This window comes from Oncorhynchus clarkii, chromosome 19, assembly GCF_045791955.1.
Source record: "Oncorhynchus clarkii lewisi isolate Uvic-CL-2024 chromosome 19, UVic_Ocla_1.0, whole genome shotgun sequence".
Classification (NCBI taxonomy): domain Eukaryota; kingdom Metazoa; phylum Chordata; class Actinopteri; order Salmoniformes; family Salmonidae; genus Oncorhynchus; species Oncorhynchus clarkii.
In genome coordinates, this window is record NC_092165.1 from 34,701,858 (window position 1) to 34,727,439 (window position 25,582).

The following is a 25,582-nucleotide window of genomic DNA, read 5'->3' on the forward strand; positions in this document are numbered from 1 at the left end:
CGCTTGAAGAAACTTTCAAAGTTCTTGAAATCTTCTGCATGGAATGACAATCATGTTTTAAAGTAATGATGGACTGCCGTTTCTCTTTGCTTATTTGAGCTGTTCTTGCCATAATATGGACTTGGTCTTTCACCAAATAGGGCTATCTTCTGTATACCACCCCTACCTTGTCACAACATAACTGATTGACTCAAACACATTAAGAATGAAAGAAATTCCACAAATGAACTTTTTAACCAGGCACACCTGGTTAATTGAAAGGCGTTCCAGGTGACTACCTCATGAAGCTGGTTGAGACAATGCCAAGAGTGTGCAAAGCTGTCATCAAGGCAAAGGGTGGCTACTTTGAAGAATCTATTTTTTTGGTTACTACATGAATGAGTAGGTTTGTCCAAACTTTTGACTGGTTGTGTGTGTGTGTGTGTGTGTGTGCGCACTTATCCTACACATCCACACACACACACCTATCCCCTACCCACCCCATCAGTAACCGTGGGAACACTCGAAAAGGCCCACTGGGACCAATCACGGCCTATCGTTGCCCTGGACACCTTAGCTGCCACTCTTCATTTACTGTGTCTCTGGACCCGGGAGCTGTCCTTCGGTCTGGTCGATGGCCGACTGGATCTAATCTCATTGATCTGGAGGCCCTCTGAAGTCAATCCCTCCATCCCCCAGCGCTGCTATCTCTCTCTTACTGAACAAGAGATAAAGCACAAAGACTCACTAACTGCATAGACTCCAAGACACTGCTACTGTTACTGCAGTCATCAGAAACACTAATCCAAAACACTTTTTTTTTTTAAACCTGTCTTTCTCCTTGAGAGAGAGAATTGTGTTGATCAAGGTTGTGATAGCAGAGAAAGCCAATGGTTTGGCTTGTGAATACAACAAGCAGCCTGGGGGAGTATTTTGAGCCAAGGCTCTGTAAAGTATGGTCTTGAATTATCAACATTGTGTTGTTTGTGTTAGCCCTGTGTCTTAAAATGCTGCCCTTAGTCATCTGCCTGTACTGAAACACACTTGGAGCATTATACAGGCCCGTTTCCTTCCTTGCTTGTCTTCCTCTGTCCTCTGGCTTTCTTCAGTGTGTGTGTATTACACTGCCTTTTAATCTGCCTTTGATTGTTCTGCCTGGGCCACCCTGCCACCCTGTTCAATTAAAATGTCCCCAGTAAGCTCTTTGTGTGTGATTAGTCCTAATACCCCCACAGCCTGCCTAGAAACCCTTTCAGATCAGCTCCTTGCAATGCTGCAGACACGGCCTCCTGCTGCCGCAACCTCCTGCAGTCACAACTGTGGCCACAGCCTGCCGTTCTCCAACCACAACATACTGCAAATACACACACACTCTGGGTTGATCTAAATATGTCTCCCTGCCTGGTACTTTGCCTTGTTCCTTGAGGTGATTTATTATTTATTTTTGATATACAGTACCAGTCAAAGGTTTGGACACGCCTACTCATTCAAGGGTTTTTCTTTATTTTTACTATTTTCTACATGAAGACATCAAAACTAAGGCTCCAAAGGCTGCTAAAATAATGCCTTTCATGGGTTTGACTTAGTAAAAAATGTATTTACTTTCTTGAGTAACATTGTAATGCCTGAGTAATGTTGAATTCAGATATTTCTCTATTTTAATTGACATTTAAATGTGATATCAAGTGAGTGTTATTGATCTTTGTCTTGCGTCTGCAGTGTCTTGAGAGGGCCATGAAGTTTGCCTTTGAGGAGTTCCATCTCTGGTACCAGCTGGCCCTTTCACTGATGGCTGCTGGGAAGGTAAGTCTGACATCACTACTGTGACATCATGCTTATTTCATTTATGTACAGCATTACTCTGTCCTTGACCGTGTGTGTGTGTGTGTGTGTGCGCGCAGTCGGCCCGAGCGGTAAAGGTACTGAAGGAGTGTATCCGTCTGAAGCCCGACGACCCAACCATTCCCCTGCTAGCCGTCAAGCTGTGCATCGGAGCACTCCATTGGGTGAGCGACAACAACAAGCCCAGCAACGGCCCTCGCATATCTCTCGTAGAAATCATGACATTATTTTTCCCATGTGATTTAACTTTCTCCATTATAGGACTCTAATAGTCTCTCACTCGTTCTGTCTAGCTGGAGGAAGGAGAGTGTTTTGCTAAGATGGTGGTGGACATGGGGGAGAAGGCCTCAGAGTTCCGAGCTAAAGGTTACCTAGCCATCGGCCTGGTGTACAGCCTCAAGGCTACAGACGGTGAGGGACCGCTCCCATTTTCAGCCACTGACATCGCACAGTATTCCACCCAGGGCCAGGGCTCTGTCTCAATTGCTTGAAAACATGTCCTCTCCTCGTCTCCTCCCTTTCATTTGCACTTGATTGGACGGGTAAAAGCAATAGTGGAAAATCAGTAGGATTGCTTTCATCTGCTCAGTTCTTTTAGATCAGAGTGAGGTAAGGACGGGAAGGATTGTTAATGTGACATGACCATAACACATTCATGTCCACAGCTATCAGTCACACCTCACCCAGACACACTAACATCCACTGACTATCTCTGGTGTATGACAGTCCTACATTGCTCTCCTCTCACTCCCACATTCAGCTTATCTCCACTGTAACATATGGCGTACACAAGCTGAATATTTATGACTTAACGAAGCCTAATGTAAGCACCCTTCCCTTCCTCCTCCTGAACCTAATCACTCTCTCCCCTTTTGTTGCTCATTCTCTTGCCTTCTCTCAATCTCCTTCCTCCCCTCCCGTCTGTTCTTCACTCCATTTCCCTCTCTCTGTCTCTCTCCATTTCACTCACTCTTAAATGCTCACTCAATTGATGTGGCTCTCCCATCTGCTGCCTTCTCTGTTTTCTGCTCTGTTTACTCCTTTCTCTCCTGCTGTTTGTCCACTTTCTCTTTTCATTTTTCTCTCTCATATTTCCTCTCCATCTCCCACACCCCTCATCCCCTTCCTGTCTCTTCCTCTCTCTCTCCCTCTTTCTCCCTACAGCGTCCCTACGGGGGATGCAGGAGGAGTATCAGAGAAAGGCCCTGGGTGCATTCCAGAGGTGAGTCCCCGTACCTCTCAGTTTTTAAAGAATGAAGCAATATAGATATCCCTGTCCCCCATCCCCTCTCTCAATGGCTCCCCTGTCCTTGTCTCCCTGCCCCTGCTGTCTCTCTAATGGTGGTGTCGTCTGACACCACTCTCCTTGTCCCCTGTACCCCATCCCATCCCCGTGTCTCCTCTTTCCTGTCTCTGCCCCTGCCTCTACTCCCCTCTGGGGCTTCTCGGCCCTGGCTCCCATAATGGAGGTTGAATCTTCCTCAGTCTCACACCACTCTCCTGACACATTAACTCAGCACTGGTGTAAAAGAGCCTGTTTAAGCACAGAGATTGTTTGGCGAGAACCATGTAAGCCCACCTCAAGTGGTTTGGGGCAGGCCAAGACAGGGCAGGGCTTGGTGAGGCTTGTTCAGTAGGGGATTGGATGGATATATACCTCACTCATTCAAGGTTAGTCCCCCGGTGGTTCCAGCGTAATAGGACCTGATACTATAGGATAGTGGTTAAAAGAAATCCCGGTGAGTGCATTAATTTCCCTGCTTTATGAAACTGCAATCAATCAGCATTCTCAGCAGCAGTCATGCAAGGGTATACAGTGCCTTGCGAAAGTATTCAGCCCCCTTGAACTTTGCGACCTTTTGCCACATTTCAGGCTTCAAATATAAAGATATAAAACTGTATTTTTTTGTGAAGAATCAAAAACAAGTGGGACACAATCATGAAGTGGAACGACATTTATTGGATATTTCAAACTTTTTTAACAAATCAAAAACTGAAAAATTGGGCGATTACAGCTGTAAGTCGCTTGGGGTATGTCTCTATCAGTTTTGCACATCGAGAGACTGAAATGTTTTCCCATTCCTCCTTGCAAAACAGCTCGAGCTCAGTGAGGTTGGATGGAGAGCATTTGTGAACAGCAGTTTTCAGTTCTTTCCACAGATTCTCGATTGGATTCAGGTCTGGACTTTGACTTGGCCATTCTAACACCTGGATATGTTTATTTTTGAACCATTCCATTGTAGATTTTGCTTTATGTTTTGGGTCATTGTCTTGTTGGAAGACAAATCTCCGTCCCAGTCTCAGGTCTTTTGCAGACTCCATCAGGTTTTCTTCCAGAATGGTCCTGTATTTGGCTCCATCCATCTTCCCATCAATTTTAACCATCTTCCCTGTCCCTGCTGAAGAAAAGCAGGCCCAAACCATGATGCTGCCACCACCATGTTTGACAGTGGGGATGGTGTGTTCAGCTGTGTTGCTTTTACGCCAAACATAACGTTTTGCATTGTTGCCAAAACGTTCTTGGCTGTTGGCTGCATCTCTGATCAGTCTTCTCCTTGTATGAGCTGAAAGTTTAGAGGGACGGCCAGGTCTTGGTAGATTTGCAGTGGTCTGATACTCCTTCCATTTCAATATTATCGCTTGCACAGTGCTCCTTGGGATGTTTAAAGCTTGGGAAATCTTGTTGTATCCAAATCCGGCTTTAAACTTCTTCACAACAGTATCTCGGACCTGCCTGGTGTGTTCCTTGTTCTTCATGATGCTCTCTGCGCTTTTAACGGACCTCTGAGACTATCACAGTGCAGGTGCATTTATACGGAGACTTGATTACACACAGGTGGATTGTATTTATCATCATTAGTCATTTAGGTCAACATTGGATCATTCAGAGATCCTCACTGAACTTCTGGAGAGAGTTTGCTGCACTGAAAGTAAAGGGGCTGAATAATTTTGCACGCCCAATTTTTCAGTTTTTGATTTGTTAAAAAAGTTAGAAATATCCAATAAATGTCGTTCCACTTCATGATTGTGTCCCACTTGTTGTTGATTCTTCACAAAAAATACAGTTTTATATCTTTATGTTTGAAGCCTGAAATGTGGCAAAAGGTCGCAAAGTTCAAGGGGGCCGAATACTTTCGCAAGGCACTGTATATATATATATATTTGTAATGCCATAGTGGATCAGTGGTACCTGCTGATAGTATTTGAAGGACACTTTGTACCTACCTACTCACTCACTACTCCTCATCTCTGTTTCAGAGCCCAGAGCTTGTCCCCCACAGACCACCTGGCTGCCTTCTACCTGGCCCTGCAGCTGGCTGTGTCACGGCAGGTAAGGCCACACACACACTGTGGCTCAGAGTCAGGATGGAACTAATGAGCTTCTCTGCGTGTCGGAGCTGGTTTAGCAACACTGATACTCCCTGTAGATAGATGTGTGTGTGTTTCCGCTCAGTGCCTCAACCCCCTACGAGGTAAAGGTGCTCATCTTTCACACGGGTCAATCTAAGGTCAATGTAAACTCGCTCTTTCTCTCCCTCTTCTGTCTCTTTCGGTCTCTCCATGTATATTGTCTCTTTCTCAACTCTATACTCCTCTCTATACCCCCCCCATTTTTTCTCTGTCTTCTCTCTGTCCTTCCTCTGTAATCTCTCGTCGATCCTCCCATCAGATTGAGGGAGATAGATGAAATCTAACCGCTGATACAGGGACCAGGACTGTTTCCATGGTGATAAAGACCCAAATAAAGTGTTGGTTTGAGACACGGGGAGTCTGGAAATAATGTGACATTAAAATTGATTTAAAAACCATGAGACGGAAATGTCAAGGGTGCATTTCTGACGGGAGCAGGTCTGGAGAGGGGAGTGGAGAGGAGAGGATAGAGAGGGATTGTGAATTGTAATTACATTCAGTGATAGACAGCCATTGTACTGTATTATTATAAAACCCCCAGGTGCCTCTAATACCAAATGTAGTCTCTGATTAGATTCCATCTGTTGGCCAGTATTGATTCTCTCACACACACACACACACACACACACTCACAGCTAACATATACCATTGATTTTCGAAGTGGAAGACAAATGTAAAGGACCTTATATTAGTCATTACCGGGTAGATGGAGGCAGGTGTTAACGAGTAAGCTGTTTTTGAGCATGTATCTACTCCATCAGACGTGTGATTGGCCCGAGCTGTGAGAGCATAGATATAACCCTGTTATGTCTGTAATTGGTTTTCACAAGATGGGGGAGGGTATATAAAAACTGCTGAGCAAGTACTTGAGTTGTTTGCCCTACTTTAGGTTATGGCAGTGTTTCACATCTCCTGTCCTCCAGTACCCCCAATTGTACACATGTTTTATTGTTGCCCTAGACAAACACACCTCTATTCAACTTGTCAACTAATCATCAGGCCCTCAATGAGTTGAATCAGGCATTTGTCCGGGACGGCTGTTTGGTGTACAGGAGGACTGGAGAAGTGAACCATTGGGTTAGTGATTAAAATGACATTTGTGGTCAGAAAGTGCGTCCTCTCCAGCATGGCCAGATAGCAGCACCTCTGGCTGTGGATGACTGGTGGTGTATGTGATCTGTGTGCTGTAGATTCCGGAGGCGCTGGGGTACGTGCGTCAGGCTCTGCAGCTGCAGGGAGACGACGTGCACTCTCTCCACCTGCTGGCCCTGCTGCTGTCGGCCCAGAAACACTACCACGACGCTCTCAACATTATCGAGATGGCGCTCAGCGAGTACCCAGAAAGCTTCATGTGAGTCTGGAATCTTTCTCCACATCGGACTCTCATTCTCACTCTAAACTCCTCATACTCACTCTAAACTCCTCATACTCATGCAGGCCATCACAGAGGCATTAGTCTATAGCTTTGGTGTTGGCATGTGAACAAACACATTAACCAAAGGATCAGTCAGCGTGCCACTCTGCTCAGTGTGTTATTAACATTGTCCTGGGCATCAGGGAGATCAGCACCTGGCATCCTTAATTAGACCAGTGTGATGACTGGGGATGGGAGGGTTTGCTACCAGGAAGGGCAGAGGGAGTAGGCAGTGGGTACGGCATGCCAGCCATCCACACACACACAGATCCGCTTGGTTATTTTGGCGGCAGAGAGAGACAGCAATTTGAATTGCATTTTCAGAGCTGTGTGTTAGTTACTGATAGAAATCAGAGTGCCTTTTCCTTTGCCGTCTCTCCATCTCCTCTGTCTGATGGTTAATTTGTGCACAAACCCTGCCCCTCTCACACCCCTGACTCTACGTAACTCTTAGATCCTCTTTTTTTCTCTCTCTTTTCCCTGCTCTGTTCCCTCAGGCCAGCACAGTATTGGCTTCTGTGCCTCGGTATCTCTGCCTCAGCCACTTACATAACATTAAAAAGAACACGCTTTTTCATTTTCCAATTTTGTATTCTTTTTTTACCCTGTTTTTACACAAGCTTGATTGAGCATCGGCTCTCCCTGGGGGAGAGTGAAGTGTGTGTGTGTGTTTGTGTGCACGCCTGTGTGTGCGTGTAAAAACATGACGCTGAGGGTGAGTTCTGTGAATATTTACTGTGCCTTGTGTTACAGCCTGAATTTAAAATGGATTAAATTGACATTTTGTGTCACTGGCCTACACACAATACCTCATAATGTCAAATTGGAATTATGTTTTTAGAATTGTTTGAACTAATTCATTAAAAATGAAAAGTTGAAATGTCTTGACTCTTTAAACCCTTTGTTATGGCAAGCCTTTTTATACTTAACAAGTCACATAATAAGTTACATGGACTCACTCTGTGTGCAATATTTGTGTTCAACATGATATTTGAATGACTACCTCGTCTCTGTACTTCATACATACAATTATCTGTTAAGGTCCCTCAGTAAAGCAGTGAATTTCAAACACAGATTCAACCACAAAGACCAGGGAGGTTTTCCAATGCCTCGCAAATAAGGGCACCTGAATAAGCAGACATTGAATATCCCTTTGAGCATGGTGAAGTTATTAATTACACTTTGGATGGTGTATCAATACACCCAGTCACTATAAAGATGTAGGCATCCTTCCTAACTCAGTTGCCAGAGAGGAAGAAAACCGCTCAAGGATTTTCCATGAGGCCAATGGTGACTTTAAAACAGAGTTTAATGGCTGTGATGGGAGAAAAGTGAGGATGGATCAACAACATTGTAGTTACTCCACAATACTAACCTAAATGACAGAGTGAAAAGAAGGAAACCTGTACAGAATTTAAAATATTCTTAAACATGCATCCTGTTTGTAAGGCACTATAGTAAAACTGCAAAACATTTGGCAAAGAAATTAACTTTATGTCCTGAATACAAAGTGTTATGTTTCGGACAAATCCAAGAGTTCCACTCTTAATATTTTCAAGCATAGTGGTGGCTGCATCATGTTATGGGTATTATTGTCATCGGCAAGGGCGTTTTGGGGTATATAAAGAAACGGAATAGAGCTAAGTCCAGGCAAAATCTTATAGGAGAACCTGGTTCAGTCTGCTTTCCAACAGACACTGGGAGACAAATTCACCTTTCAGCAGGTCAATAACCTAAAACACAAGGCCAAATATACACTGGAGTAGCTTACCAAGATGACGTTGAATGTTTCTGAGAAGCGTAGTTACAGTTTTGACTTAAATCGTCTTGAAAATCTATGGCAAGACTTGATAATGATAAACAACCAACTTGACAGAGCTTGATTATTTTTTTAAAGAATAATGTGCAAATATTGTACAATCCAGGTGGGGAAATCTCTTTGAGACTTACCGAGAAAGACACAGCTGTAATCGCTGCCAAAGATGATTCTAACATTTATTGACTCAGGGTTGTGAATACTTACAGTTGAAGCCGGAAGTTTACATACACCTTAGCCAAATACATTTAAACTCAGTTTTTCACAATTCCTGAATTCCTGAATTCCTGATTTAGTCCTAGTAAAAATTCCCTGTCTTAGGTCAGTTAGGATCACCACTTTATTTTAAGAACGTGAAATGTCAGAATAATAGTAGAGATTTATTTCAGCTTTTATTTCTTTCATCACATTCCCAGTGGATTAGAATACACTCAATTAGTATTTGGTAGCATTGCCTTTAAATTGTTTAACTTGGGTCAAACGTTTTGGGTAGCCTTCCACAAGTTGGGCGAATTTTGTCCCATTCCTCCTGACAGAGCTGGTGTAACTGAGTCAGGTTTGTAGGCCTCCTTGCTCGCACATGCTTTTTCTATAGGATTGAAGTCAGAGCTTTGTGATGGCCACTCCAGTACCTTGACTTTGTTGTCCTTAAGCCATTTTGCCACAACTTTGGAAGTATGCTTGGGGTCATTGTCCATTTGGAAGACCCATTTGCGACCAAGCTTTAACTTCCTGACTGATGTCTTGAGATGTTGCTTCAATATATCCACATAATTTTCACTACTCATGACGCCATCTATTTTGTGAAGTGCAGCATAGCAGCCCCACAACATGTTGCTGCCACCCCCATGCTTCATGGTTGGGATGGTGTTCTTCGGCTTCTAAGCCTCCCCCTTTTTCCTTCAAACATAACGATGGTCATTATGGCAAAACATTTCTATTTTTGTTTCATCAGACCAGAGGACATTTCTCCAAAAAATACGATCTTTGTCCCGATGTGCAGTTGCAAACCGTAGTCTGGCTTTTTTATGGCGGTTTTGGAGCAGTGGCTTCTTCATTGCTGAGCGGCCTTTCAGGTTATGTCGATATGGGACTTATTTTCCTGTGGATATGGATACTTTTGTACCTGTTTCCTCCAGCATCTGCACAAGGTCCTTTGCTGCTGTTCTGGGATTGATTTGCACTTTTCACACCAAAGTACGTTCATCTCTAGGAGACCGAACGTGTCTCCTTCCTGAGCGGTATGATGGCTGCGTGGTCCCATGGTGTTTATACTTGCATACTATTGTTTGTACAGATAAACGCGGTACCTTCAGGCGTTTGGAAATTGCTCCCAAGGATGAATCAGACTTGTTAGAGGTCTACGATTTTTTTTCTGAGGTCTTGGCTGATTTTCCCATGATGTCAAGCAAAGAGGCACTGTTTGAAGGTAGGCCTTGAAATACATCCACAGGTACACCTCCAATTGACTCAGGCTCACTGACATAATTTATGAGAAGCTTCTAAAGCCATTACATCATTTTCTGGAATTTTCCAAGCTGTTTAAAGGCACAGACAACTTAGTTGAGTTGAGTTTATTTTATTTTTACAGGGACAGTGCACATTAATCAACGTTTCAGTAAAAGTGATGGTTTTAGCCAGCCAGCTAATTTTCAACCGCAGTCCCTGGGCAGGTTATAGTGTGTAAACATCTGGCACACTGGAATTGTGATACACAAAGTAGATGTCCTAACCCACTTGCCAAAACTATAGTTTGTTAACAAGAAATATGTGGAGAGGTTGAAAAATTTGTTTTAACGACTCCAACCTAAGTGTATGTAAACTTCCGACTTCAACTATGTATTCGATATATATATTAGTGTTTTTTTTTTATTATTATTTTTTAAACCAATTGGGAATGGGGGGTCGGTTGTGTGTATGTTGGGATGAGGAGGAGATGGAAAGGTGACGGTAAGGTCATGTTGTATTTATATCACAGTGCTGCACTGGGAGGAACGCGTTCGCCTAGGAGAGAAGGGTGGGTGAGATGGGGGAGGAGTCTATAAATGGGAACTTAATTCACAGCACTGTCCACCACCCCCCACCACACCAGACCAATGGAATTGTCTCACTCTCACACTACTCTCTCTCTGGGAGCGAATTAGTGTCCACATAGGCTTTCATCAAACGCTACTCTTCTCTTCTCTTGGTGAATGCACCCCTCCTCTGCTAGATCTCCTCCCAGGCATCCCGGAGATAGAATTGTAATGCTACTCATTGACGATGGAGTGTGTAGCAGGCGGTGAAGGGTGCTCTCCTCTCTCTGCAACCTCACAACATTGTGTACACATAGCTTAGGTGCTGGGTGGAAAAGACTACATTTCTCCCACACCACCTGTATTACTACAATGTTTTTATCTGAGTTGTATCATTATAGAGAGATGCAGAGAGTCCACTCTGTAGATAACTGTGTTTTAGAGTGTGTCATCCTGTGTCTCAAACTGGGTGTCTCCCCGCAGCCTGTTGTTCACCAAGGTGAAGCTGGAGACGTTGTGTCGAGGACCTGAGGAGGCTCTGCTCACCTGCAAACACATGCTGCAGATCTGGAAATCCTGTTACAACCTCACCAACCCCAGGTACAGTATAGTAGTACCCATTACACAGGCAACATGTTTTGTCCGCTAGATTGAACGGAACTGTGTATGAAAATAGCAGTAAAATATGTCGGACACACTACCATTGCAACCTGCGGTATTACAAACCACCTTCAGGAATATTATGACGTATAATGTAGTGTTTTGGAATGTCAGAAAAGGACGAGCGAGTGAGACTGGTCTGAGTCTGGGGCCAAATGTGCATTATCCCGATCTCCTTTTGTAAATATGTGCACCGACTTTAGCCACAATCTCCTGCAAAACACTGGTATTAACTATCACGAGAGATGGAGCAGCACTGCTTCCCTGATTTTTATCCATGGCTTTTTAACACGCTTTAAAGAGAAACACAGGCCTGAGAGCAGAGTACTGGAAAGCACTTTGTAACTACTATTGATATAAAAAGGTTTTTATAAATACAACGTTTATTGATTGAGCTAAATGACGTATACTCCCTTCCTTACAGTTAGTGAATCTCGTCTAGCCATAACCCCAAATCTCCAGAGGGTGTGTCCCAAATGGTGCCTATTCCCTAGTTAGTGCACTACACTATGGACTCCTGTCAAAAGTGGTGGACTACAATATGGATATGGTGCCGTTTGGGACACAGCCCGTCTGTGTGGACAGATCAGTCCCTCACCTCCATGTCAGACTCTTGTTAAACTGAAGTTTAGTCCACGGAGATCAATTACAAGTAACCAGACTCCTCTCCTCCTGGTCCTCCGCTGCACCCACCCCCCATAGACGGGCCGAGGCTACTGTTGCCCTACTATTCCTATACTGTATTGTCTGTGTATACTCGCTGGTCATTATAGACGGTGAAATAGCGTTTACCTCAGCCAAACCCTACAGGAGGGGAATATACCGGAAGCGAACACATTGCTGTGTTAAAGTTCGGCAGGAGCTCTGTTTTATGGCGGTTCTTCTGTCTCGCATTTTTAGTTTTACTGCATCTGCGTGCGTTTCCCGTCAATGCTGTTGAAATATACCGTCCCGAACAAACGACAGAACAGAACTGGACTCTGCACTCTCCTTTCGCCCGTGGCTGTGATTTCCTGGATATGACAGAATGAGTAGAAAGATGCAGGAGTTCAGACAGGGACCAGTAATCCACCCAGACCAATACATCAGAATGTTTAACTGTCCCTGTGACACTTGACTAGGGGATATCTCCAAATTCGTGACTATCCAGTACATCCTTCTGTTTCATGAACTGGATTTTGCATTAGTCTTTGTAGCAGAGGCAGACCCAGTCTGCTGCCTGGTACCTTACTCCTTCCTAAACTTGGAGCGTTGCTCTCGGTTTCATCACCTATCCCATGCAGTAACTGTGAATCTTACCAAAGACAGACAAAAACACAGCTCTTAACCTGCGCAGCAGTCATGCTAAGAGGATAGATGGGCAGGGAGGGTTTTCAGGAAGCTTAGCTGTCTAGTTGGTGTTATACCTATTTTCTCTGTGTGTGTGTGTCCAGTGATTCAGGTCGAGGCAGCAGCCTGTTGGACAGAGCCATAGCAGACCGAAGGACGCTCAATGCCATGACGCTGCCTGACTTCAGTGATCCAGAGACGGGTAAGTCTAACCTCACTACCACTACCTCGCAACCATAGAGAAATCAAGAGTAGTTATAAAGCAGGACACTAGCTTACCCCAGGACACTTAACATGTAGCCTGAGTGTGTGTCTGTCTGTGCCATCAGGGGCTTGACAGTGACAGAAGTGGAGTTGGCAAGAGAACAAACAGATATGTGACCAGGCTACTTAACATGGTCGCTATCCCATTATGAGGGAAGCAGAAAGCTTCATACATACATATATTCACATGAATCTACTACTGTAACTGTACATCCCTGTCCAAGTCACTGTCGTCACACTGTGTCCTGTCTCACCATGACTACTGTATCTACAACCACACCTGTATATTGCTCTCTGTCTCCATGGCTACAGGGTTTATGGCCATACTGGAGTAAACTACAAGCTGCTGCTGTTAAGGGCTGAACCTCCGAACAACCACTCAGCCTTTTACTGAGTGATCAGAGCAGTAGAAGTGGTGGGTTGGAGATTCAGCCAAGGAATACCATTCTAACAGCGGAGGCTGGTGGGAGGAGCTATAGGAGGATGGGCTCTTTGTAATGGCTGGAATGGAATTGATGGAATGGAGTTCAACATGTGGTTTCCATTTGTTTGATGTGATTTATTCCATTCCAGCCATTAAAATGAGCCCTTCCTCCTATAACTCCTCTCACCAGCCTCCTCAGCAGTCTAGAAAAGAAAATAAAAAATATATATATAGGTCTCTTGTCATTGCAGCTAGAAAACGACACTAAAGCAGTCTGTCCAGACATTTTAAACATCACATCTTGTATTTCCCCATTCTGTCTCTGTCAGAGGTGTGAAGACACACCCTGTAGACTACATCCTGTCAAAGTGTGTGACCGTTGATCAACATCTTTCATTTTCTAAATATTCATGTTTTTTACTGCAGTGTTCAATGTCCAACAGCTTTTCCTTCCTATCACAATAAAGGCTTTTATCTGTGTGTTACACCATACCGTATCAGAGTATACTGAGAAAAAATATAAAGGCAACATGCCACAATTTATAAAATGTTAGTTACATATAAGGAAATCATTCAGTTTAAGTCAATTCATTAGGCCCTAATCTATGGATTTTACATGACTGGGTAGGGGCGGGGGAGCCAGGCCCAGCCAATCAAAATTAGTTTTTCCCCATAAAGACAGAAATACTCCTCAGACTGATCAACCGAAAGGTCTCTCTAACTCAGCTATGCCATTTTCTCTACTTTCAGTTACCTGTTGCTAAGGAAAGGCTGCAGTCTTCATATGTTCTGTGTTTTATATATATATTATATATATATCTGTGTCATCTTTTACTTTTCTGTTGTTTCTAGTCTCTGGCTCCTCCTCTCTCTCGGGGTCTGAGCCCGCCACCCCTTCTTCCCCTCTCTTTCACGCCGGCCCCTCCCATCTCCCTCCACCCATCACACCCCCCAGGGCCGACCCCCCTCTGCACCCCCCGAAGCCGGCCGGCAGCCATCATGCTTTCTGTGACCACACCCCTCGACGAGAGTCCACCAATAGTAATGCTCCTCTGCACCACGTGCGGCCAATGGCATGTTGTGGCGTGCGTGACTCACAGCCCAATCACAACCATGCTTGCTGAGTGTGCGTTTTTTTAACTCGTCCAAAATGGCACCCTTTTCCCTACATAGTGCACTAGTTTTGACTCTGGTGTAGTGCACTATAGGTAATGGGGTGCCATTTAGAAAGTGACTTCACTGATTAAGCCCTAGATACAGTAGTTGTAGTGTACCAGTGTTCTGGGCTGTGGTGTGGTGTGTGTTTTATGTATAGTTCCTTAACAATGCTAAAAAACCAAGCTGGAAAGGACGAGGTGAAAACATATCATAGCCAGCCAGCACAGTATGATTTGGGTCGGCCCAATAGTGAGTCGGGTGTGTCCAGTCCTGTGGGCATAACGGGATCCTGTCCTATCGCCACGGAGACACTGAGTGGACGACGTTAAGTCCCTAATCTGCCTGAGAAACAACAACCTCTGACAAACAAGATGTCAGTTCAGTTGGCATGGAGTTTGTATGTTTTGGGGTTAACAGAGGAAGTGTAGGATACAGAGTGAGATGAGGAGAGGTGAGGAGAGGTTCTGGTTAGGCACTAGTACTACAGGTACACTCTACCGGCAATACAGGTAAAAACCCACCCACCCGCACTCACTCAAGCACGCTCACTCTCCACACACACACACACACACGTCACAGTACTTCCTGTTATGTTCTCTCCTCTATCTAGCTCTCTGTGTCCCCTGGCTTTCTCTTTCTATTCATCACTCTGTTCATTTGTCCTTTGTTGTTCTACCATCTTTCCCTCGTCACCTTCCATTGTACCATGTTATGTTTTACTGCTTGATAAAGGGTTGGATTGAGGCACTTCAAATAACCACAGTGTATTTACACCTGCAATAGAGGTCCAAGGTTTTTGTGTTTGCCCGTCACAATGCATGTTTGATGTTTAAATAAGGAACGTGATAAAGGTGATTTTAAGGAAGGAAAAGCTTGCACTGGTGGCAATAGCAACCACAAAAACGTGCAGGGGTGAAGCAGTTTAGGATGGATTGGATTGACACATCGATAGTGAATCATTGTGTGGATCCATTTTCACTGGCACTACCTTAGCATAAATAACTTCAGCAGTCACTAATGTTAGTGTCTTTTTGAAATGTTTCTGTTAAGTATACTTCAGTTTTGTTGTTGAGTGGAAGTGATTTTAAAGTTTTCTCCTAGCTGTATCTCTTTAATTTTCCCTCTTTAATTAATTTTCTATTTTAAGTAATCTTTGTTCTTTGTTGTTTGTTGATTTGTTATTTTAAAGGCAGCCCTCCAGATGCTAACTTTCATCAGTATCATGGTTTTTACTCCATGTTTTCAGTTTGTAAGTAGCGCTTTTCTCCCTCCGCTCCCTCTCTCCCACTGACGCTGGACTCTGACTGATGTATCACGCCTCCTGGCCTTGGCCTGATTTTTCTTTTCCTCCACAGTCAATGTATCCATCCGTCACCACCAACCCACCTGCCTGTCGCTCTGTCTGTCTGTGCTCCTAAAGTCAGTCAGTCATCCACCATGTGTGGACCATACCGGAGGCTGTCCGGCCGCTATTCGCTAGCTCACCTTATTTTGTTTAATTTATTTATTTTTGTCCTCAGGCCCTTTGTGCTACAGCTAAACAATTAGCTCACTGAGCTTCCTGACTCGGTGGGCCAGCTGTGGAGTAGGCAGCTCCATAATTAAAGAGGCAGTATCATTTCCCCTGGCTGGCTGCTCTATTCTATCCACCAGACACACAGCCTTATCGTATGGGCTCCCTCCACCATACAATACAGAGCTCATTAGCCAGACCAATCCCAGACGGGCTAGCGGTGTTTTTGTTTTTTCATTTGTAATTTTATTTGTGTTTAGTTAAAGAGCTATGGACTATGTTGTCCATGACTGACTGTTGTGTTGTAGAGACCAGTTAGTTTCACTGCTGGGCCTCTAGGCTTTCACAGACTATTAATAGGTTTCATTTAAGCTTCCCTGACAGCGAACACACACAGGCCACACTCTTGTCATACGTCCAGCCCGGTGTTCTTTGACATTCTCTTGGACTTCACTAGAAACAAAACAAAAAAGGGGAATGGATGAGGAGGAAGCAACTCTGTCCTCTCATGCCCCAGTGAAATGGATACTGTTTCTTTAAGAACATGTAGATTCTTTCTGTGCTGCTGTGAACTGACAACCCACCCTCCACATCGCTCTCCATTAGTGCCTTGCGCTTTGTACCTTGCATGAAGGCACTTTTGGCTACCCTTTTAGGCCGCTGTGTGAGAGTGTTTGTGTACTTTTTCCTAACTGCATGGATTATCATTTTCACTCATCCAGGTTAAGATTACACCAGTTTAATCCAGGCTTAATTTGACCCTTTCACCTGCAGTGGGTGCCATTTAATTGACTTCATTGGATAAAACGAGTATCTACAGCCTGCTTGGTGACACAGCTGTCTGTCTTGATGGTACAGCTCCTGGTGCTCTTTTTCCATCTATCCAGGGACCTTTTAAAACAATCAATCCCTCCACTCAACCGGGTGTTCCTTCCTTCTGCGATAAACCTTCTTCAGCCATATCAAGTTGGTGTGTCCATAGAAATAGAATGACTAGAACAGGCAAAGACCTTCAGACCTTGCCAATATGCTCAATTTGGCTGACGTGGCTGTGTAGTTCCATGGTTGACGCTGGATGCATCCCAAATGGCACCCTATTCCAGATATAGTGCACTACTTTTGAACAGAGCCGGTGTCTCCAGTCTGCATGCTAAATGTGGGCGCTAGGGCTGAGACTGGGGCTCTGTAGGCTTAGTGCTGCTGTGAGGGAGGGAAGAGTATCGATCTCAGGCCCTGAGTCCCAAATGGCATCCTATTCCCTTTACAGTGCACTACTTTTGACCAGGGTACATAGGGCTCTGATCAAAGGTAGTGCGCTATATATGGAATAGGATGCAATTTGGGACACTGACAGGGTTTGTAGGTCCATACTGTGTGACTGTCGCTTCAGTTAATAACCAGGGAGCCAGAGAGAAAGCAAACATGTTATTTTTCTGATATGAGGAGAGAGAAGAGTGAAGCAGTTTGACAGCGAAAGGCTGCCTGCCTGCCTGTAATCCTGTGGTGTGGGTGTTCAGAGAGGCAGAGTGAAGGATAAGAATGTGTAGTTGTAGGAGAGAGACTTCTTAAAGGAGCTATTGTGTTCAGATCATAGAGCTATAACCATATAGGACGGTATATGTATGGTTCAGATTGTGTTCATCACTCGTGTGTTGAGGTAATAAAAGGAGTCGGTGTTGTGTTTTATGGCCAGTCGGTAGTAATGGTGAGTGACGTGTGTTGAGGAGAAGAGTACATGTTAAAGCATTCATGTGGCCCATAGATGGATGCTACTGGTTGTTAAAGGGTCTATAGCGTAAGAATCACTGAGCTCCAGTATGCAGAAAGTGTGTGTGTGTGTGTGCTGTGTGTGTGAGAGTGAAGTGGCCGTGTGTGCCTCACCAAAAGCCTGCCATGCAGATTGAGAACCCAGAGACTGATTCCTATTCCCATTTCACTAAATCCTCTTAGCAGCATTTCAGCTTAAACACAAATCAAATCTCTCCTCCCAACTCGCAAGACCTTATCAAAAACATCTCTCTATTGCCAGGGATATTTTCTCTCCCCCCTAAATTCATCACAGGACTTTTCTTTGCCCCGGTGCTTTCACTAGATCTTCTTGACAGGATTTGAAGATAGGGACCATTTGTGCTTTAATCTAAAGCTCTTTAAGGCCAATAATGAAAGCTCTCTCGCTCTTTAGAGCCGGGGAAAGTAGTATCCACTCCAAATAGTATTTTCCACCAACTCCAGTCCCAAATCAGTTGGCCTAGTTTGTACAGCTACAGCCAGGTTATTGTATGTCTATACGTCTGGATATGTGAATCAGTGGTTTGCAAGGATAATCGACAGTTAATAGCTGCTGACTTAGTAACGCTGCCTGTCACTAGTAGCCTATATAACATGAAGCTTTTTGTGAAGGCATGAAGCCATCTGTGTGTGAAGTTTTGTGCAGCTAATGTCCTGAACGATGGATGCAGAATGAGTGGAGTAACATTAGCCTAAAGTTGCATCCTTTTACCATGAGGAGGTGCTGGTGCTGCTGTGCTTACCCCCTCTTCTCCCCTGTCGTCCTCTCCTCCTCCCCCTCTATCTGCAGGCTCGGTCCACGCCACATCCATGGCGGCGTCGCGGGTGGAACAGGCTCTGTCAGAGGTGGCCTCCTCCATGCAGAGCAGCGCCCCCAAACATGGACCCCTACACCCCTGGATGACTCTGGCTCAGATCTGGCTCCACGCAGGTATGATAGTACATTATAACACACAGCTACGGTAGTACACTATAACACACAGCTATGGTAGTACACTATAACACACAGCTATGGTAGTACACTATACCACTATAACACACAGCTATGGTAGTACACTATAACACACAGCTATGGTAGTACACTACACCACTATAACACACAGCTATGGTAGTACACTATACCACTATAACACACAGCTATGGTAGTACACCGAGTCACTACACCACTATAACACACAGCTATGGTAGTACACTACACCACTATAACACACAGCTATGGTAGTACACTATAACACACAGCTATGGTAGTACACTACAACCCCTATAGCACACAGCTATGGTAGTACACTACACCACTATAACACACAGCTATGGTAGTACACTATAACACACAGCTATGGTAGTACACTACACCACTATAACACACAGCTATGGTAGTACACTATAACACACAGCTGTGGTAGTATACTACACTGCTATAACACACAGCTATGGTAGTACACTACAACCCCTATAACACACAGCTATGGTAGTACACTATAACACACAGCTATGGTAGTACACTACACCACTATAACACACAGCTATGGTAGTACACTATAACACACAGCTATGGTAGTACACTATAACACACAGCTATGGTAGTACACTATAACACACAGCTATGGTAGTACACTACACCACTGTAACACACAGCTATGGTAGTACACTATACCCCTATAACACACAGCTATGGTAGTACACTATAACACACAGCTATGGTAGTACACTATAACAAACAGCTATGGTAGTACACTATAACACACAGCTATGGTAGTACACTATAACACACAGCTATTGTAGTACACTGAGTCACTACACCTCTGTCAGTAACACACAGGCTGGACAGCCAGAGGGGAGTTAGTATAATACTGCTGTACTATCCTGCTGTTATTGTATTATACCCTTATCCTACTCTCATTAATTATGTGTACCAAAAAATATATCCATTATCCAGAATGATATCCTGGAGTTGTGTGTTGTGTGCACTTGTGTTCATGCATGTGTATGGTGTTAGTGATTGGCAGGGTGTGTGTGGGAGTGGTAATCCATTGACTCAGGGGAGGTGGGGTAGCAGACAGCAGCTTAATGGAATCGATATGTTCCTGTGAGGTGGTCTGACTGTTAAGCGTTAACATATCCCAGGCAGGGCCTCCTGGACTGTTGCTGCTGCCTTTCATTTGCAGTCCTCCTGCGATGGGTGGGAAAGAACACACACACACACACACACACACACTGACTGCTTTATGTGGTCATTATCCTTATTGCCATCCTTAGATACTCACACTGATAAGAAAACCAAGGGGACATCACCTCCCAATAAAACTGCCTCTCTTTGAATCAGCTCTGAAAGGGAGATATAAGGATGGATGGGGGCATTGTGAGAGGATAGGGGGGCATTGAGAGAAGGAAATGGGGTGAGAGAAAGAAGGGGAAGTTAGAGAGAGGATAGAGAAAAATGGGGAGAAGGCAAGTAGAGAGAAGACGAGAAGGAGGGGGGTGCAGGGAGAGGGAGATAAATCCGCTCCTGCTCTCACTGCAGAGCGTTGAAATGCCAGAAGCGGAGGCCAGAGCAGAGCAAGGTCAAATCAAATCAAATCAAATCAAATTTTATTTGTCACATACACATGGTTAGCAGATGTTAATGCGAGTGTAGCGAAATGCTTGTGCTTCTAGTTCCGACAATGCAGTAATAACAAGTAATCTAACTAACAATTCCAAAACTACTGTCTTGTACACAGTGTAAGGGGATAAAGAATATGTACATAAGGATATATGAATGAGTGATGGTACAGAGCAGTATAGGCAAGATACAGTAGATGGTATCGGGTACAGTATGTACAAATGAGATGAGTATGTAAACAAAGTGGCATAGTATAGTATAAAGTGGCTAGTGATACATGTATTACATAAGGATACCGTCGATGATATAGAGTACAGTATATACGTATGCATATGAGATGAATAATGTAGGGTAAGTAACATTTATATAAGGTAGCATTGTTTAAAGTGGCTAGTGATATATTTACATCATTTCCCATCAATTCCCATTATTAAAGTGGCTGGAGTTGAGTCAGTGTCAGTGTGTTGGCAGCAGCCACTCAGTGTTAGTGGTGGCTGTTTAACAGTCTGATGGCCTTGAGATAGAAGCTGTTTTTCAGTCTCTCGGTCCCAGCTTTGATGCACCTGTACTGACCTCGCCTTCTGGATGATAGCGGGGTGAACAGGCAGTGGCTCGGGTGGTTGATGTCCTTGATGATCTTTATGGCCTTCCTGTGACATCGGGTGGTGTAGGTGTCCTGGAGGGCAGGTAGTTTGCCCCCGGTGATGCGTTGTGCAGACCTCACTACCCTCTGGAGAGCCTTACGGTTGAGGGCGGTGCAGTTGCCATACCAGGCGGTGATACAGCCCGCCAGGATGCTCTCGATTGTGCATCTGTAGAAGTTTGTGAGTGCTTTTGGTGACAAGCCGAATTTCTTCAGCCTCCTGAGGTTGAAGAGGCGCTGCTGCGCCTTCTTCACGATGCTGTCTGTGTGAGTGGACCAATTCAGTTTGTCTGTGATGTGTATGCCGAGGAACTTAAAACTTGCTACCCTCTCCACTACTGTTCCATCGATGTGGATAGGGGGGTGTTCCCTCTGCTGTTTCCTGAAGTCCACAATCATCTCCTTAGTTTTGTTGACGTTGAGTGTGAGGTTGTTTTCCTGACACCACACTCCGAGGGCCCTCACCTCCTCCCTGTAGGCCGTCTCATCGTTGTTGGTAATCAAGCCTACCACTGTTGTGTCGTCCGCAAACTTGATGATTGAGTTGGAGGCGTGCGTGGCCACGCAGTCGTGGGTGAACAGGGAGTACAGGAGAGGGCTCAGAACGCAACCTTGTGGGGCCCCAGTGTTGAGGATCAGCGGGGAGGAGATGTTGTTGCCTACCCTCACCACCTGGGGGCGGCCCGTCAGGAAGTCCAGTACCCAGTTGCACAGGGCGGGGTCGAGACCCAGGGTCTCGAGCTTGATGACGAGCTTGGAGGGTACTATGGTGTTGAATGCCGAGCTGTAGTCGATGAACAGCATTCTCACATAGGTATTCCTCTTGTCCAGATGGGTTAGGGCAGTGTGCAGTGTGGTTGAGATTGCATCGTCTGTGGACCTATTTGGGCGGTAAGCAAATTGGAGTGGGTCTAGGGTGTCAGGTAGGGTGGAGGTGATATGGTCCTTGACTAGTCTCTCAAAGCACTTCATGATGACGGATGTGAGTGCTACGGGGCGGTAGTCATTTAGCTCAGTTACCTTAGCTTTCTTGGGAACAGGAACAATGGTGGCCCTCTTGAAGCATGTGGGAACAGCAGACTGGTATAGGGATTGGTTGAATATGTCCGTAAACACACCGGCCAGCTGGTCTGCGCATGCTCTGAGGGCGCGGCTGGGGATGCCATCTGGGCCTGCAGCCTTGCGAGGGTTAACACGTTTAAATGTCTTACTCACCTCGGCTGCAGTGAAGGAGAGACCGCATGTTTTCGTTGCAGGCCGTGTCAGTGGCACTGTATTGTCCTCAAAGCGGGCAAAAAAGTTATTTAGTCTGCCTGGGAGCAAGACATCCTGGTCCGTGACTGGGCTGGGTTTCTTCCTGTAGTCCGTGATTGACTGTAGACCCTGCCACATGCCTCTTGTGTCTGAGCCGTTGAATTGAGATTCTACTTTGTCTCTGTACTGGCGCTTAGCTTGTTTGATAGCCTTGCGGAGGGAATAGCTGCACTGTTTGTATTCGGTCATGTTACCAGACACCTTGCCCTGATTAAAAGCAGTGGTTCGCGCTTTCAGTTTCACACGAATGCTGCCATCAATCCACGGTTTCTGGTTAGGGAATGTTTTAATCGTTGCTATGGGAACGACATCTTCAACGCACGTTCTAATGAACTCGCACACCGAATCAGCGTATTCGTCAATGTTGTTATCTGACGCAATACGAAACATCTCCCAGTCCACGTGATGGAAGCAGTCTTGGAGTGTGGAGTCAGCTTGGTCGGACCAGCGTTGGACAGACCTCAGCGTGGGAGCCTCTTGTTTTAGTTTCTGTCTGTAGGCAGGGATCAACAAAATGGAGTCGTGGTCAGCTTTTCCGAAAGGGGGGCGGGGCAGGGCCTTATATGCGTCGCGGAAGTTAGAGTAACAATGGTCCAAGGTCTTTCCTCCCCTGGTTGCGCAATCGATATGCTGATAAAATTTGGGGAGTCTTGTTTTCAGATTAGCCTTGTTAAAATCCCCAGCTACAATGAATGCAGCCTCCGGATAAATTGTTTCCAGTTTGCAGAGAGTTAAATAAAGTTCGTTCAGAGCCATCGATGTGTCTGCTTGGGGGGGGATATATACGGCTGTGATTATAATCGAAGAGAATTCTCTTGGTAGATAATGCGGTCTACATTTGATTGTGAGGAATTCTAAATCAGGTGAACAGAAGGATTTGAGTTCCTGTATGTTTCTTTCATCGCACCATGTCACGTTAGTCATAAGGCATACGCCCCCGCCCCTCTTTTTACCAGAAAGATGTTTTTTCCTGTCTGCGCGATGCGTGGAGAAACCTGTTGGCTGCACCGCTTCGGAAAGCGTCTCTCCAGTAAGCCACGTTTCCGTGAAGCAAAGGACGTTACAGTCTCTGATGTCCCTCTGGAATGCTACCCTTGCTCGGATTTCATCAACCTTGTTGTCAAGAGACTGGACATTGGCAAGAAGAATGCTAGGGAGTGGTGTGCGCTGTGCCCGTCTCCGGAGTCTGACCAGAAGACCGCCTCGTTTCCCTCTCTTTCGGAGTCGTTTTTTTGGGTCGCTGCATGGGATCCACTCCGTTGTCCTGTTTGTAAGGCAGAACACAGGATCCGCGTCGCGAAAAACATATTCTTGGTCGTACTGATGGTGAGTTGATGCTGATCTTATATTCAGTAGTTCTTCTCGACTGTATGTAATGAAACCTAAGATGACCTGGGGTACTAATGTAAGAAATAACACGTAAAAAAACAAAAAACTGCATAGTTTCCTAGGAACGCGAAGCGAGGCGGCCATCTCTGTCGGCGCCGGAAGTATTCCCTCAGCCAGCTGCTACTGCTTGCCTATCTAGTAGTGCTGCTGAGGCTTTGTGAACCAACCCCAAACAGTCTCGTCCACACACACACACACATACACACACACACGCTGCTGGAGGGTGAGCAGGGCTGTGGCGCTCCATGAAGATTTTCCAAAATGCCAGAGAATGGAGAGATGGGGGATGGTGTCCTGGATATAACCTCCTTTCTCTGGGACCAACAAATGAGGACAGCACTGGAGGCTTAGCTGGCTGCTCAGAGAACAGCCTGCCTGGAGACAGACAGACAGACAGACAGACAGACAGACAGACAGACAGACAGACAGACAGACAGACAGACGCATCCATACAAATACAGAAACACAGGGACAGTTTCACACAATCAGACTCGCGCACACACACATCAGTGCCACTATAAGGTCATGTTAGCTCATAATTATTATTATAGTTTTTCAGCTATTTCACCCAAAAGGAAGACAAATAGGAGACATGATATGATCTTTGGATGTAAGTCTGTTTTATTGCTTTTGGAAAACTCACTTTCAAGTCTCTGTCTGTATGTGATCTATGGGCTTTACTTTAAACCCTTATTTACAAAGCAATAAGGTGTGTGTGTGTGTGTGTGTGTGAAATGTTTATCAGGCTGGCTGCCACCTGCTAGAAGCTCTCATTTCCTCTCTTGATGAAATAATTAAGTCAAAAGACAGCTATCACCCTCTGGTCTGCTGCACCTCCCATTACCATAGGAAGTGTGTGTCTGTGGGTCTGTCTGAAACGGTTTCTGTTAGTCAGTCAGTGTATGTCCTAGTTATTTGTGTCAGTGTGTCACCTCACGGTCCTCCTCTATCTACTCTCTCTCCTATCTCTTTCTCTCTCTAGCGGAGGTGTACATTGGCATGGGCAAGCCTGCGGAGGCGACGGCCTGCACCCAGGAGGCTGCCAACCTGTTCCCCATGTCCCACAACGTGCTGTTTATGCGGGGCCAGGTGGCTGAACTGCGGGGCAACGTGGACGAGGCCAAACGCTGGTACGAGGAGGCCCTCTCCATCAGCCCCACCCACGTCAAGACCATGCAGAGACTGGTGAGTGTCTCTTCTGTTCCCCTCTTCTCTGTCTCTCGCTATCTCTCTCTCCATCATCAGCCCCACCCACGTCAAGACGATGCAGAGACTGGTGAGTCCTGAACCTCTACATCCCTCTGTTCACATCTGTTCTGTTCTCCCTCTCTCTCGTCTTCCCTACTACTGCCACGTCAACCATGCAGTCTGACAGCTGACATTCTGTCATTCTTATGGGCCTCCCAGTCCCATATCCATAGTGCCTCCCATAGAGTCGCTCTCTCAGGTCATAGTCAAGTGGTGCAGACCGAGGGGGGAAGCCCATTGTTGCTGTCACTCTGTAAACCTCCATGCTGCTTGCTCATCACTTTGAATGGAGAGACTGCAGGTCTGACTCATGCTGTTAGCAGATTAGCTTATCCTTCTGTTTATTACAAACGAGACACTTTTGGGATGAAAAGGCTGCATTGAGCCTAATGAAAAGGGCCTTTTGGAGGAGAAGGGGAGAGATACCGAGAGAGAACAAGAACAAGAGACACAGCATCTCTCTATCTGATGAGCTCATAGTAAAAACCCAATTATGGAAATTGAAAATGGGAGCTTGTGATTGGTTGGTGGTGAATGCAGAATAAACCCAGAAGAACCCACCACATTGTGCTGTGTCAGCACCTCAAGCAGGGGGATTGTCCAATCTGTTCTTTTTACACGCTCTCACACTTTCTTTCTCTCTCTCACACTTTCTTTCTCTCTCTCACACTTTCTTTCTCTCTCTCACACTTTCTTTCTCTCTCTCACACTTTCTCTCTCACACTTTCTTTCTCTTTCATTCTCTCTCTTTCTCCCTCGCTATTTCTTTCTCG

The 25,582-nt window shown here is 45.3% G+C and overlaps 1 protein-coding gene across 2 annotated transcripts in view; it reads left to right on the forward strand.

Moving 5' to 3' along the window:
- The window catches only part of LOC139375085 (tetratricopeptide repeat protein 7B), a 66,682-nt gene that overhangs the window by 33,637 nt on the left and 7,463 nt on the right, over positions 1-25,582 (forward strand). The window contains exons 10-20 of one of the 2 annotated variants that reach the window (XM_071116521.1): positions 1,699-1,782; positions 1,881-1,985; positions 2,115-2,232; positions 2,986-3,043; positions 5,080-5,152; positions 6,423-6,583; positions 10,961-11,077; positions 12,571-12,668; positions 14,007-14,195; positions 18,404-18,544; positions 24,544-24,746. In XM_071116521.1, coding sequence (XP_070972622.1) covers positions 1,699-1,782; positions 1,881-1,985; positions 2,115-2,232; positions 2,986-3,043; positions 5,080-5,152; positions 6,423-6,583; positions 10,961-11,077; positions 12,571-12,668; positions 14,007-14,195; positions 18,404-18,544; positions 24,544-24,746 — 1,347 coding nt within the window. The remainder of the gene's footprint in view (positions 1-1,698; positions 1,783-1,880; positions 1,986-2,114; positions 2,233-2,985; positions 3,044-5,079; positions 5,153-6,422; positions 6,584-10,960; positions 11,078-12,570; positions 12,669-14,006; positions 14,196-18,403; positions 18,545-24,543; positions 24,747-25,582) is intronic. The other variant, XM_071116522.1, reaches the window with a different exon arrangement.